Source organism: Salmo salar, chromosome ssa02, assembly GCF_905237065.1.
Source record: "Salmo salar chromosome ssa02, Ssal_v3.1, whole genome shotgun sequence".
Classification (NCBI taxonomy): Eukaryota; Metazoa; Chordata; class Actinopteri; order Salmoniformes; family Salmonidae; genus Salmo; species Salmo salar.
Window position 1 is genome coordinate 42,820,883 of NC_059443.1, and position 16,452 is coordinate 42,837,334.

Consider the following 16,452-nt stretch of genomic DNA (forward strand, 5'->3'; position numbering starts at 1 on the left):
TCTCCGCTCACTGGTCACCATAGCAGCACCCACCTGTAGCACGCGCTCCAGCAGGTATATCTCTCTGGTCACCCCTAAAGCCAACTCCTCCTTTGGTCGTCTCTCCTTCCTGTTCTCTGCTGCCAATGACTGGAACGAACTACAAAAATCTCTGAAACTGGAAACACTTATCTCCCTCACTAGCTTTAAGCACCAGCTGTCAGAGCAGCTCACAGATCACTGCACCTGTACATAGCCCATCTATAATTTAGCCCAAACTACTACCTCTTCCCCTACTGTATTTATTTATTTTATTTATTTTGCTCCTTTGCACCATATTATTTATATTTTATCTCTGAACTTTCTTCAAACTACAAATCTACCATTCCAGTGTTTTTCTTGCTATACTTTATTTACTTTTCCACCATGGCATTTTTTTCAATCAAATACTATTTTGTTCCACACAGAATCTGTCACTTGGGCTACACATACTGAGACAGAGAGGTGACGCTTCCCTCGCTCAGATGACTTCTCCAGTGAGATTCAGCCACTTGCAAATGTATGGAAAATTATGAAAACACAGAGAGGAGAATTAATAATTGTTTTATAATTTGTCTTTTTTATTGATCAAGTATTTGGCACCCATGAATACACAGATTTATAAGGCCATACTGGGTAAAATGCCACTTTATCTCTGTTCTTTTTATAAGCAGGTCAGTAAATAAATATCAATTACAGTCCCATTCTCATTTGCTTCTAACAGTACCAAGAATTAGAACAGGTCATGGTAGAAATAGTTTTAATTATTCAGCTCTGTGGTCCTGGAATTCTCTCCTGAACATTGAAAAATGTGATGATCTAGTCACGTTGGTGGAGTTTAAACACTTGGTCGATGTAACTATCATAGAAGAGTGTAATTGTCTGTAGGTCAGCTGCTTTTTAGTTCTTTATGTGATATGTAATTGTTGTATTGTATGTGTGTCTATAGTTTTGTTCAATGTTGTGTTCGTCTATGTAAGTTGTTTTGTCTGAAACTTTGTTCCCCCTGCTGCTGTTGGACCAGATCTCTCTTGAAAAATAGTTTTTATCCAATGAGAAAAAGCTGTATAAATAAAGGTTACGTTTGAAAAAATGCACGCCACTGATTACAACTCAATAAAGACAGCTTTTTCTGGTTGCTAAAAAGACGGTAACAAAACATTCTGAATACAACTAGTATACAACTTGACCATAACGTCATAAAAGACACCAAATTGAGGCTTTGCAACCAGTTTTGCTTACTTGGTATTGGTAATATACTGAACAAAAATATAAATGCAACATGCAACAATTTCAAAGATTTGACTGAGTTACAGTTCGTATAATGAAATCAGTCAATTGAAATAAATTCATTTGGCCCTAATCTATGGATTTCACATGGCTTGGAATACAAATGTGAATCTGTTGGTCACAGATACCTTAAAAAAAAAGGTAGGGGCGTAGATCAGAAAACCAGTCAGTATCTGGTGTGACCATCATTTGCCCCATGCAGCGCAACACATCTCCTTCACATAGAGTTAATCAGGATGTTGATTGTGGCCTGTGGAATGTTGTCCCACTCCTCTTCAATGGCTGTGCAAAGTTGCAGGATATTGGCAGGAACTGGAACACGCTATTATACACATCGATCCAGAGCATCCCAAACATACTCAATGGGTGACATGTCTGTTGAGTATGCTGGCCATGGAAGAATTGGGACATTTTCAGCTTCCAGGAATTGTATACAGATCCTTGCGACATGGGGCTGTGCATTATCATGCTGAAACATGAGGTGATGGCGGCAGATGAATGGCACGACATTGGGTATCTCACAGTATCTCTGCATTGAAATTGCAATCGATAAAATGTAATTGTGTTCAGTGTCTGTTGCTTATGCCTGCCCATACCATAACCCCACCGCCACAATGGGGCACTCTGTTCACAGTGTTGACATCAGCAAACCGCTCACCCACACGACACCATACACGTGGTCTGTGGATGTGAGGCCGGTTGGACGAATTGCCAAATTCTCTAAAACGACGTTGGAGGTGGCTTATGGTAGAGAAATTAACATTCAATTCTCTGACAATAGATCTGATGGACATTCCTGCAGTCAGCATGCTAATTGCACGCTCCCTCAAAACTTGAGACATCTGTGGCATTGTGTTGTTTGAAAAAACTGCACATTTTAGAGTGGCCTTTTATTGCCCCCAGCACAAGGTGCACCTGTGTAATGATCAGGCTGTTTAATCAGCTTCTTAATATGCCACACCTGTCAGGTGGATGGATTATCTTGGCAAAGGAGAAATGTTCACTAACAGGGATGTAAACAAATTTGCGCACAACATTTGAGAGAAATAAGATTGTTGTGCTTACAGAACATTTCTGGGATCATTTATTTTAGCTCAAGAAACATGGGATGATCACTTTATATTTTGTGTTTATATTTTTGTTCAGTGTAGTTAGTTTTGAGAGGAGACAGTTGGTTTCAGTAAGTCAAGAAGAAACAGGGGGTTGTCCAATCCGGATCTCCTCTGTTTCTCCCTTGGTTTCCTCCATTAAATCTCTCCTGTTGGTGTAATGAGGGATGCTGGGTAGTGTCAGTGATTGTCTCATTGGGACGTGCAGACAGAGAGTGGTTGGGGGGGAAATCGTGAGCCTCTCCCCTGCTCCCCACCACCATGCAGTCATCCATTAAAGCTGAACCTGGACTCAAATACTTAACCCGTCAGAGGTGCCAATAACGAGCGGCCCATGGAAAATTACAGGGGAATTTAAGTCTGCTGGCTAATGGCATTGGCACGGACAGTTTGCCAATATACATTTAGCACTGTAGCAGCTCGGCCGGCCTGGGGTGCCTGAGGAGAGTGACACGTCTCTCTTGAGCCTGTCCAGGCGGGAGATTGGGCTGTCCGTCAGCGCCAGTTCCCCTGCCATTACCCATGAGCACCCACCACCATCTCTCCCCGTCCCCCTCCCTCCCCTGTATCACCCCTCCACCTCTCCTCTTCTCCCTCCCCCAGGGGAGAGTGACCAGTTAGAGCGATTAGATGTAACAAGAGGCGATGTGCTCAGCCGCTGTCCTCGCTGTCTCCTGCTCTGACACTCAGTCACCGGGCAATGCTGATGTGTTCATCTGCACGTTTGGTTTACACACAAAGAACACATGGGACTGCCAAGACACGGGAAGGGATTGGCTGCTCAGTGCTCAATGTCCATGTTTCTCTTCTTTCTGTGCAGTCCTAAGAATGAGTAGGAACACATGGTAGCATTCCTCCTCTGATATTATATCCATTGTGTGATTTGGCTTTGAAAGGAAGACTATAGGCATGCCACAGGGCTGGAGTTTGAAGATGAAGGGTATCGGACAGCATTTGTTTAAAGAGGGGGAGCGGGAGCTAAAATTAAAGACGTGCCCAGAAGAGACAAGAGAAAGCGACCCCCCCCTCTTAATCTCTGGTGATGCTGATGTCAATTGGTAAAGAGTTTGTGACCTACAGAATAGATTCTAAACTTAAAGGGGTTTACTACAATCCACAATCTCTCGCTTTAAGTCTTTCTCTTCTCCTTTCTTGTTGTTACTCCTCAAAAGAAGCAGGGTGGCTGTTGGGGAGAGAGAGAAAAAAGTTAAAGCGACTGAAGGATTTCTGCCAAAAGTGTTCCATTAAATTTAAGCTGTAAGAAGAAGCAGCCACAAGCTTTAGCTGGTTAAGTATCAGTAGAAAAGGGGGAAATGAATGTGGAGGGGAAGACATATGAAATGTCATTAATGTTAATTCTAATCACTTTTTGGCTATAAAGCGCAAATTAGTGAAGGCGATGTTAAATGTCATGGTCCTGTCCAGGGAATCATACAGAGGGTGGTGGTGGGGGGGGGGGGGGCACAGAATAGGTTCTCATTTGCACACTTAAGATCCAACTTAATTCTTGTCAGGAGTGATATAAAACGAACCAGAGCGGTAAACCGATGATGTTGACACGTAGTGTTAAAAAACACATACGTTCTTTGGCGGCTGATTGCACATTGTTCGCTGGCTCAAGGTTACTTTCCTGAGCTTGTCATCACGAGAATGTCATTCCCTTAAATAATTCCACTCAGGCTTCTCTTCCTTTTTTGGCTTTAAGGTTCCAGGGGTATTTAAGACCAATCACGTCAATGTAAAAAATAATGAATCCAGCCTAAGAGAAATTACATGACTGGAATGTATGTATTTCCTGATTCTGTCTCAGAATCTAGTACCCTGCGGTGTTTTAGGACAGGGCTGTATATGGTTGCTTATATATGGCTTTGGTTTGGGATAAAACTATTAAACAGACTGATATATCTTTAAGAAATAATCACTATTCACAATTCCGTATTTGTGAGCTTTATGAACAAAGTCTTAAACATCCATCCATGATAAATAAAACAACAAACATGACATTTTATTTGACAGATCACCAAAGCGAAGTCCACACAGTCCTCCTGTGCATAGTGCCCAGAGGGCTCTGCATCGCTCTCTCTCTCTATTTTTTCCCATTTCTGCTTGTGGTTCATATACATCCCCTTTCTATTCGTTACTGTCAGCGTTGGTGGAGTGCAGGAGGCGCAGGAAGGCACAGGGGGCAGAGGTCACCATGTGAAGGTCCTCCTCAGGCACGAGTAGTGCCTGTGGAAGCTGTCACTCTGACCCCCTCTCCCTCCCGACCTCCCCCCCAACGCGCCTTCACTCTCCTATTATCACAGGCTCCAGGTCATAACCTTTTCTGTGGCATTTGGCGATTCCGGAACCCTTTGATTAGTGCAATATTTACATATTTCTCGGTGGAGAGGGCATTCTCGTGTCGCCGACACTTGATGTGTTGTAAATGTGTTTGGCCTTTTGCCTGGATTGCCGAGCAGAGCACTACTGTTCTGTGTATGTGAGTGTGTGTGTTTTAAGTTTATTTAGACCCCCCCCCATTTGGTCTGGGTTGGTGTTTGATGTGGCCCTTGTCCTCCTGAAGATGGTAGTTTTAGTGACTATTAGAGCAGAATGCTGCACTCTGGTGGCAGGCTCAGATCATGCCCCCTGACACAGACACAACAGAGGGCCGTACAGAGACAAGAGACACATAGGAGAGCTAGTCTGAAGAGACGATACAGACATGTTTACATAGTCGAACAACAGCAAAGAGCACTGAAGATATGGCCTGTGGCTGTGAGGTATACTATACATACAGTAATACTACCACCACTCTGAGCTGTGTATTGTGAAGGGAAACGTGATCTTTTGTGTCTGTCTGTGGGGTGAAAACAGACTGTATGATCACAAACATTTATAAAAAATAGGCCTAATGACTTTTTTCCACAGGTGGTTTTATTTGGCCCCTCAAGTTTTCTGAGCAATTTTGTCTTTATTTTTCACGGTTGGACATAAAAGACTGTAAAAACTCTAAGAAATCAGCTCCAAGTGATTTCATTTTTAACACATAATACAGACACGTGATCGTAAACAAATGTAAGCAAGGTTTGAGATGATTATGTTTTAGTCAAATATTATATGTTTGCGCTTCTTGAGGTCAATTTGCAGTCTACAAATTATTTGTAATGATGTTCCGGCCCCCCGACTATCCCCTCAAGAGAAAATCTGCCAGCGGCTGAATCTAGTCGATAATCCCTGTAGTAAAAACTGCATTTCACAAGTTTATTCAAGTTCAAATGGATAAATCTATTCAGAAGGCACATATCAGATCAGTCATCAAAATGGAGTCTGCTGCCTGAAGGTTGATCCTCTTTCCTCTCTCTCTCTCCCGTCAGTGAGACAGAAAGCAGAGACGTCAGGGAACAGGTTTCTCAGTGAGTGCTGCCTGCATGGCCGTCATGTTGGGCAGTCGCCCTCAGTTACTGAGGAGGGGGAGAGTGACAGGCAGCTGCTGTCTCTCTGTCTTTCCACCGGCCTGCAGGCCTCGCTGGCATTAACGTCATGTGCCATGTTCTCTGGGAAAACCTGTCACTCACCACTCAGTCAGTCAGTCCTTCAGTCAGTTAGGTCTCAAAGCACACAGTCACAGGCTAGTACATGAAAAGGACTGGTAAAGTGAGGAGCAGGTCTGTCAAGTCCTAGGCAGTCAGTGTGTCTCTGCAATAGGTGGGTGGGAGACTGGGAGTCTATTTTTGAACATTGCCTCAAATGGACTTTGGCCCCAACTAGGCAGAACATCAGAAATAGAAACAAGCTCAAGCTATTTTTCCACATTAAAGGCCAAATGCAGCAATTTTTTAAATCAAATCATTTCTGAGTATTAAGTACCTCTACTGTATTTGTTTTCATTGAAAATAGGCAAAAATAGCTTTTTAGCAACAACAAAAAATGATCAAGCAAGAATTTTGCTAGGTGTCTGGGAGTGGTCTGAGTTGGGAGGGGAAAACTAGCTGTTACTGGCAGAGAGGTTTGGAACACCGATTTACCACCTGGTGATGCCACCAGGCAAGCCGAACATTCCGCCCAAGCAAACCTTCTGATTAGAAGGTCCTGTGTAGATTGTATTTTCAAACAGCAACTATCAGGAAATAACACTGATCAAACACAGGGAAAATGAATTTTGACTGGACTGGGCCTTTCATCATAGGTGTCAGAAAGCATCTAATTTCAAGTGTCACATGTGGTTCATACACAAATGATGGTCAACCCCTAAAAAGGTATTTTTGTTTCTTCTTAGTCTACTACCATATTTGCATCTGAAAATGGTTTATGCCTAATCAAAATGGCATGTTACAAGTCGAAAGTCAGTTCTCTGTATTATAAGAATAGTAGAATAGTCGTGTTCATTAAGGCACTAAACAAAACAAAAATGTTTTAGAACCGTATGCAAAAGAGTGTTTGTTATTGGACAAGTTCAGGTAGTTCTTTCCTATTTTCTTCCATTTGGTGCCTTAATGAACATGACCCAGTACCTCTCTGGACCTGTAGGGGAGAGTGGGATAAGTTGAGATAAAGGGGTAAGTTGAGCAACCCTTGTTTCTAAAAAAAAGTTGTGGGAATATTTAATTCAGTCTAAGAATTTGTAGGCGTCTTAACCCATACCCAGGTTAAGTTGTGCCAAGAGACCACTTTATTGGACAAGCTATATTTTCAAAACTGTAATGTTTACATGAATTCTGATTATTTCCAGGGATACACAACATCCTGAAATATATGTAGATACCTTTGTTAGAAAGAAAACCATATTTCCCTTGATGGAGTGATCCTGAATGTAAACAATGGCACAACTTACCCCACTTTCCCCTACTGCATCAGAAGGCTACAGTATTTCATCTGCAGATCCAAACAGGATGCTGCTCATTCTATCACATGCAAGGGAGACTGATGAAACCGGTTGAACGGTGCCATGTTTGTGTTTTTAATGTGGACATTACATTTTCTGCAACGATGTACAAAACTTTAACAGAACAGAAGAAGGCCTCAGATGAGGTAGAGCTTTCACATCAAGGACAGTGAAAACGAAGTATAAAAACAAATCTGAAAATAATCAAATAAAACAACTCCTGTCTGCTTCTGCTCTGATCCTTGTAACTAATAAATACAGATGTCAACCAAATACATTTCAAATAATGTCATCTACGGAAAAATTACAATGTAGTTAATTACAAATAAAAAGCCAACAGACACACACAACTTGGAGGCATTGTTTAAAAAAACCAAATAGAAATAAAGACTTTCACCAAGTTCTTTGGGAGGGCACCCTTGGATATCTACTGAACAAGTCCACATTTCTTAGCAAAGAGAGAGAGACTAAAAACGCACTCTTTATGAAACATATTTATCCACCTATCATTTTCCATTAGAAAACTGAACTAAGCAGTGTAATACAAACCAAACGCCCCCCCAAAAAACACATAGCAAATGATATTAAATAATTGATATCTATAATATTAGAATAATAATGATTAAAAACCAGAGGTGACATTGAACTGGACCACCTTAACCAATCAAAGACCGAATGAAATGAAGACAGTTAAACGGGTTAAAGCAGTAACCTAGTCTAAGTGCACCGGAAATGCCATTTGGTATCTAACGCTGTAACAGGTTTGGTAAGATGAAAATACAGACACACACACTTACATACGCACACACGCACAAATACTCACTCTCTCACTCCCGCGTGGTCTGCTCATATCTGCTAAGTCACACTTAAGGAGTACAAATGTATATTTTAGGAGTTCATCGTAAAGGGTAATTCTGTACAACGGTATTTAAGGGCACTAATTATTAAGGACACTACTTGATAGGCTATATTATCCACTTCAAGTATTTGACTATCCTCATCTTTAATATACACATACAGTAAGTGTAGCTATATTCAAGCACACTGTTGTATGCATATTCAACCAACCACACCAAGTAACCGATACAGAAATCGTTTCATCTTGTGTTCATGTAAAAACTACTACCGAGGTCTCAAAGTAGACAGTACTATATCCCACGCCAATAATTCCATATCTTTGAACCCCCCCCACAAAAATATTATTCTAAACAGCTGATAATTATTCACTCTTTTCCTACCTATCTATCTATCTATCTATCTATCTATCTATCTATCTATCTATCTATCTATCTATCTATCTATCTATCTATCTATCTATCTATCTATCTATCTATCTATCTATCTATCTATCTATCTATCTATCTATCTATCTATCTATCTATCTATCTATCTCTGGCTATCTGTCTCACACTTGGACATTTGCAGTGTCATGTACTGTGCATGTGGCCTTGGGTGTACACAAAGTCTGCTCAAAAAGACAGTCTGTACAATAGTCTGCTTGTCTGAACAAACATGTTGACATCCATGCACCAAAACAAGAATGACTAACTTATTAGAGCGTCACCTCACCTGGGTGGTGTTCATTAGGCAACAAACGGAAGAAAGTGGACTGAAAAAGGGAGGGCCCATCTGGATTTGTCCAATCAGAAACGCTCATTTTGGTTTTCCGTTGCAAAATGTTTTTGGTGTCTGCCCTAACAAACAGGACCCAGGTACTTACATTTCAATGTAATCCAATAGTCATAGGCATGGCTATGAATCCAGGATGCGTTTTATGAGGGTGAATGCAACTTTGAGAAAAACATCACACATATGGTTACAGTGAAGCCTCTTCTTATATCACATATACAGTATACAAGGCATGGCTATGGTCCTCACTTCATACCTGGCCGTACAAAAACCAAAACAAGCTTTTATTGCAAAGGAGGTAGTATGCAAAGCGTCTAAAGGGAGTCTAATACGCAGAGGTAATCAAGAAGGGGCAAAACACACACACACACACACAAACACACAAGCCGCACACACACACAGCAACCCTACGACGGCGCCGTAGCCATCAGAAACAAAACACTGTCTTCATCAATGCTCCCTGAAAGCTCTAGACACCTGACCTCTCAACTCCCCCCCCCCAAAAAAAAGCCACTGTTGTGAGGACTAGCTTTTAGGAGTATACTCTTATTCAAGTAGAAAGGAGAGTAAGGGCAACTTGAACCAAACAGTCCGACCACTTTGTTCCTGCTAAGAGGTTTCATTAAGTGGGTCTAATTTGAGGTTGGAGGTGTGGGTGTGGGAAGAGGACCACGCTCGGATCAGAGGGATCAGAAAACGGCCTCCTCTTCTTCTCCTCCCAATAATTGAACGACCATTAAAACAGCACGCTCGCTTATACCCCCCCATTAAAAGCGCACACTCTTTTTAATGAGCAGTAAAGCAGGCACCTCCTCTCACACTGTCATTAGCCCTCTCTCCTTCCCTCTCTCTCGCTCTCTCGTTCTCTCTCTTTAATGACCGGCCAAACAGCCTCGGAGTCAGATCGTGTAGTGGTCACTTCACTTCAGCCAATCATACTGGACTCATTATAGTGGTCCTCTAGAGGATAGAACACACACACACACACACACACACACACACACACCGTCTTAAGCTTGTCAAGTTAGCTGCAATCGGAGGGTTAGCTAAGTGTGTTCAGTTCAGTCAGCGTAAACATCACCAACTTGGCTGCTCCATTCTGCCGTGTGTTTTTAAGGGATCAGTGTCCTGAGGAATGCACAAAACCATTTCATCACAATCTAAATCAAATGGGGAAAAATAGGACAACGGAAAGCTATAGGGACGTCACTATGCCACCATGCCATCCTTGCCCATGGGTCCACAGAGGGAAAAAACAGCATTTGGTTGCACAGTGTCCGATTTTTCTTCTCTTTCCAAGAAATCCTTTTCTTTCTTTAAAAAAAAAAAAACACATTTCAAATAATCCTGGTAATATTTGAATCTGAAACGGCAACGGGGTTGAGTTCACGCTGATGTCACTCTGTCAGGTGGTGTCTCTGACACAGCTCTCAGGTCTCTCTGCTGTCTTTGGGGAGGGGTTGGGAATATGGATGGAGTCTCTAGCTCTATCTTAGGCCCTGGGGTTGTCACGTTGGTGGGTCTGTTATTAGGTCGCGGTGGATCGGTGGTGGTGGGTGAGAACCAGTCCCCCTGCTCCTCGTCCTGCTCGGGGCCCAGTCCCGGTGGTCTGTAATCAGGGTACTGGGCGTTGTCGAAATGTACGTGGTGGACACTCTGGACGTGGGTCTTCAGGTTCCCTTTCTGAGAGGCTCGGTACGGGCAGAGGCGGCATCGGAACGGTCTCTCCCCTTTGGGACACACACAGCAACACACACAGAGGTCAGAGGTCACACAGAGGGCAGATATTGCATGACCTTTCATAGAGTACAGGTGGTGGCAGAACTCTCCCCTGGAACGATTTCATTTGGGGGGGATTTAATACGAGGAACAATACATATGATGTATGATTTAAACCATGCTGGGACATACTGTAGGTAAACAGTACAATGAATTAGACCTGTATACATACACACAGGTATAACACAAACAGGCACAAAAACTAATTTAACCCCAAATCATGAAACGTCACGGCAACAGACTTCGAACCATTAAAATATACTGCACCTGATTCCAAAAACAACACGTTAACTTTCCTCTTTTCTAACCTACATGAACCTGCCCTCCTCTCCTGTGAGAAGCCTGACGTGTGTGGAAAAGGGCCACGCAACCCTGAAGTCCTACTTCATTTCTCTTTCTCTTTCCCTCAATCAGCCAGCTCCACCCACTCGCTTTGCTAATTAGACTGACCTACAAACGGGCTCTGACGCCAATCACATAAATAAGCAACAGCACACCTGAACTAAACAAATGACATTGCCGTTTAATTGCACCTAATTATCATTATGATAAATGGAAGAATATATAATGGGGGGGAAAATAAATGACTCCTTCTTCCCTCAACCTCTCATTCCCTCTCTCTTACCTGAAGAAGAAACAGAAAAATATGTGTGTTATCATATATCATCATATTGCGGTGAGGGAAATAAAACCCCAAAAATACACAATGAATCAAAAAAGAATCTAAAAGCAGAGCCAGGCGATCAGGCGGGCAGGTTGAGGCGTGAGCGGAAAGCGAGCACCTCTAGGACACCGTCGTCCTGTTAGGAAGCAAGGCGGGGAGGGTGGCTGGATGGGAGTGGTGCACTAAATTACACTAAAGGTTATCGTCACCGTAAAGCACCACCAACACTACATCTAATTGGACCCCGACGCTGTTTCTGCTCCCATCATTCATAGCGTCGCGATACATTTACGGATGGGTGATTCATTAAGATGGAGGTGCGGCTTGCGGACCAGGCTCTTTCCGAATGTCAAAGCAGAGGAGATTTACCTCACCCAACCATCTCTTTCTCTCTCTCCCCCTCTCTTTCTCACAGAAAACTTTCATCTGATGCAGAGAGAAAAGATACATTTTCTGTATTCTCAGGGCCAATCGTTCATACAGGGACAGACTACCGGAACTGTATTGTTGCCGTCTATGGTTCTAGTGACTTGGTGACATAGTGACACCAAGAAATATGTGGAGTCTGAAAGCGGATGATTCCGGAAGGACACATAACTCACAGTGAAAATGATAGAATGAATATAAAACAATAAGGACAGGAGCACCAGCAAACATGCAGGCATGCAAACATACACAGGCAAACACATGCACACAAAACTGACGTGCATATGAAAACAGGAAGCAGCAATCCAATGTGAATCTAGGGGAGCAACATACTTGTTTGGGAGCTTCCGAGGAGTTGGTTTGAGCGTCAGCACCTCGGAGTCCGTTATAATCAAACACGACTGTGGGGAAAAAGGAGGGTGAGGGTGGGGGGTGGGGGGAGTTGGGTACTTGTTAAAAAAAAAAACTCATAGTCTCCATTCACCAGCATCACCATTAGCAAACGCCACCATCCACCAACACAACAACCAGTTAGTTAGAGAGAGACGACACAACAACAGCAGAGCAGAGTGGAGCTCGATGATGATGGTGATGATGAGACCTGGTGGAGTGAAGCCAGTGATTTAATACGACACAGACATGCTAATGGGTGGCCTCGGGGTGACTGGCCTTTCGCGTGAGGATGACGTCCATGCTGAAGAAAACCATCGGTGACAACATTAATTACAGCTCACTCTCTGTGTGTGTGTGTGTGTGTGTTTACAGTGGATGCTGGGGGAGGGGAGGACTCCCTCTGCATCACTTACCGTTTGGCTCCTGTCACTTAGCATCACGGGCTGTGCCGCGTATCATTCACACTCTCCATAAAGAAGTTACTTATCCCACTGTCTACCACTATTACAGCTGGCCCCCACTGATGGACGCGACCAGAGAGGAGAGGAGAAAGAGGACAAAGGAGAGCAGAGGCGAAGCGAGGAAAAGACAAGAAAGGAGGCACCATAACTGCTGAACAAGGACGCGTGAACAAGGACGCGTGATAATGGAGACATATGTTAGCATGATGGACAAATGCTATGGTTCACTAGCATGCACAATTCCTTCTCTCTATCTGGCGCGTGGTTAATAATGTACACTGTTTGTCACTGGTCAGCAAGTCATATTAGTGACAGACACCTACAGACAGCTATCCTGGTCAAGGCCAAAGAATGGACCTACAGGCTGAGGAGAGCAAATGAACAAATAACCTACTTGAATGAATGTTACTGATGTTCAGTATTGGATGTGTGTGTGTGTGTGTGTGTGTGTGTGTGTGTGTGTGTGTGTGTGTGTGTGTGTGTGTGTGTGTGTTAATCCCCATTTACCTGTGTGGGATCTCATGTGTGTGCGGAGGTGACTGGGCTGACTGAAGCTCTTCCCGCACTCTTGGCAGGCGCATTCCCCTTGTCGGACCAGAGGCCTCAGCATTCCTACAAGAGAGAGGAACGCGGGTTAAGACGTCGCTCAGCTTAAAACACACGTCACCTGGGACGACACAGAGAGAAGGATATGGGAAGAGAGAAAGAGAGAGGTAACAGGGAAAGGGTGATTAAATAAGACTAAGGGGAATTGGGAATTGTGAGGGGGGAAAAAATGAAAATCCACTAAAAAAAGACCCGATGACCAAAATGAAGGTGTAGAGAAGGATGGGAGGATGGGAAGAAAGAGGGAGAGATAGCAGGGAAGGACAAGATGAAGGGCACACGGACCGCACCTGCTGCCTCGACCTCTGAATGCTCGGCTATGAAAAGCGAACTGGCATTTACTCCTGAGGTGCTGACCTGTTGCACCCTCTATAACCACTGTGTTTATTATTTGACCCGGCTGGTCATCTATGAACGTTTGAACATCTTGAAGAACGACCTCGCCTTTAATGGCCATGTACTCTTATAATATCCACCGGCACAGGTCAAGGCAGAGATGGCGTGACCTTCCAGAGAGGACAGGTGGTGGCAGAACTCTCCCCTTGAGCGGTTTTATTTGGGAGGGATTCAATACGAGGAACAACATATAAAATGACGTAAACTATGTACTGTTATAATCTCTACACAGCCAGAAGAGGACTGGCTCCCCCTCAGAGCCTGGTTCCTCTCTAGGTTTCTTGCCTTTCTAAGGAGTTTTTCCTAGCCACCGTGCTTCTACATCCGCATTGCTTCCTCTTTGGGGTTTCAGGCTGGGTTTCTGTATAAGCGCTTTGTGGCATCTGCTGATGTAAAAAGGACTTTCGAAATACATGTCATTGATTGATGGATTGATTGGATGGAAATGAATGGAACACAGGGGCCATAAAGGAGCAGACACCGACAGACATGGTCAGACTAGTCTCTCGTCTCTGGCTGGAGAGAGCTCGCCTCAACTCTAGTAGAGAAGAGTAGAGTGTAGAGAGGGAAGCATCATTAGTATGTCTAATGTGTCATTATGGGAGGCTAGCTCCAGGGGTTGGACTGCCGCTGTCACACAGCATCATCTCGGGCTCTGACAGGCAGACACACACAGCTACACGGCCGCCGCATAAATTACAGCCAATTAAAACGCCCCGGCTGTGATGTGCCCGCTCCGCCGCCCGGCCCGCGTGTCATCCCGTCAGGTGTGTGTGTGTGTTTGAGAGAGAGAGAGAGAGAGAGAGAGAGAGAGAGAGAGAGAGAGAGAGAGAGAGAGAGAGAGAGAGAGAGAGAGAGAGAGAGAGAGAGAGAGAGAGAGAGAGAGAGAGAGAGAGAGAGAGAGTGTGTTCTGTTTATTTGTACGTGTGTGTACATGTGCAGAAGGGGAATATAAAAGATCATCGGCGTGTCATCCGGTGATGCAGGATGCAGGGAGACAGCAGGAAGACGAGAGAGACCAACTTGGTCCATCCATCGTCACATATCCCCCTTTCCTCCCCACATCCGGCACTACCGACCCCTCCTATGACCTCTTCCCCTGCCAGCCCAAAAAGCCCTGGGGGTGTGTGCCGAGAGTGAGGGGGTGAGTTCCCAGCCCTGCCTTGGCATGTACCTGGGCTCGTGGTGCCCGCTGGTGGTATGGGTGACAGGGGAGGGGAGGTGACTGAGAGTGTCTCTGGCAGGTCTAACCCTGCCTGGCCCCTGGAAACATCCAGCCAGACCCACAAGCCTCTCTCTCTCTCTCTCTCTCTCTCTCTCTCTCTCGCCGAGGCTCTAATGAAAGACAAGTGGGCTAGACTAAACACACTAATACACACACACACACATCCTGGCTTTCTCAAAAAAGGTCACTTTATAGCATCTGACTCAAAGGGCTAAGGCGGAGCGTGACGGTATCTGCCTGGACGGGTGACAGCGATGTCATACGTCTGCCTCCCAGGCTGTTTTCTCTCTCTGGAACATGGGGAGGAATAGAAGCCTGCCAGCTGGGTGTCTTAAGCAGAGGCCCACTTGACCTTAGGAAAGTAGCAGCAGAATACGGGGGAAATTCAGGATGTTTTGGTAATCACCATTTCTAAAGCAGCTGCTGCTGGGTTAATCATTATGTCACGTCTCTCGGTCTTTGCCTCTCTCTTTCCATCTTTCTCCCTCTCTTTCTCTCTCTCCCCGCCCTTCTCTCGCTCTCTCTCTTTCTCTTTTTATATATACACATATGCAGCTCTCTCTTTCCTTCTCTCTTTTTACATATCTCTCTCTTTTTTTATCTCGCTGTCTCTCCCTCTCTCTCTCTCCTCCCGTCTGTGAGAGTATCATTAGCCGGAGCCCTAACCCAAACAGTTGGCGACAGGTCAACGGGAGAGTGGAGATATGCCTCGCAGAACAGAGACCCATGAAGGTACTGCCACATCTTTCACTGTTATAACATCACTCCCTACCAGCGGAGGCGGGTGGGAGGAGTTACAGGAGGACTGGCTCATTGTAATGGAATGGAATCAATGGAACGGATTCAAATATGTGGTTTCCATATGTTTGATGTGTTTCATACCATTCCATGTATTCCATTGCCGCCATTACAACGAGCCCGTCTTCCTATAGCTCCTCCAACCAGTCGCCACATCTCCCTACATATAGAACACACACTGCCCCAGATACAGCCTTTTTACAATATACAGTACCTTGTGTGCTCCTACACACACACTTACACACACACATGCATTCTGACACGGCCAGCACACACACGCACACACACAGCTACTTTAATGCATCTCCCTTTCATTATTTATGCCCCTGTCAGACTGGCCAGTCGGCCTGTCTATCAATCATCTTCTGCCAGGTGGTGTGTGTGTGTGTAGGTGTGCGTGCGTGCGTGTGTGTTTGTGCATGTGTGCGTGCCTGCATACACGCGTGTGTGTGTGTACAACTGAGCCTACGTGTTTGTACTGACCACCTCAGGGGCCAGTCCTTCTGGTAGATCCAGTCCAGTGAAGCTCCCCCACCACACGTGACATGAGCTGTCAATCAGCGAGCCAAAAAAGGTCTGCTCAACATCTCCTGGCATCTGGCCTTTCCTCTAAACACATGATCCTAAGGCGTGTTCATCATCATCCCTACTGCCCTTCTGACTGTCTCCCCTTCTCATCACAGCACTGACAGGCTGCTCACATAACACAGATTAGAAACATATCTGAATATTATAGTAGGCCTAAAGATCCAAAAAATATACTGTTTGTGAAAAGGGTGACTTTTATTGCC

General features: G+C 44.5%; 1 protein-coding gene across 3 annotated transcripts in view; it reads right to left on the bottom strand.

Annotated features, from left to right (window-relative positions):
• Positions 1 to 2,265: 2,265 nt before the first annotated feature.
• Positions 2,266 to 16,452, bottom strand: part of LOC106583523 (zinc finger protein 516) — a 68,702-nt gene continuing 54,515 nt past the window's right edge. The window contains exons 4-6 of one of the 3 annotated variants that reach the window (XM_045704521.1): positions 13,144 to 13,248; positions 12,116 to 12,183; positions 2,266 to 3,600 (exon numbers count right to left, since the gene is read on the bottom strand). In XM_045704521.1, coding sequence (XP_045560477.1) covers positions 3,583 to 3,600; positions 12,116 to 12,183; positions 13,144 to 13,248 — 191 coding nt within the window. In that variant the 3' untranslated portion in view covers positions 2,266 to 3,582. Of the gene's footprint in view, positions 3,601 to 7,335; positions 10,644 to 12,115; positions 12,184 to 13,143; positions 13,249 to 16,452 lie in introns of those variants that run through there. The other 2 variants (XM_014167817.2, XM_014167808.2) reach the window with 2 other exon arrangements.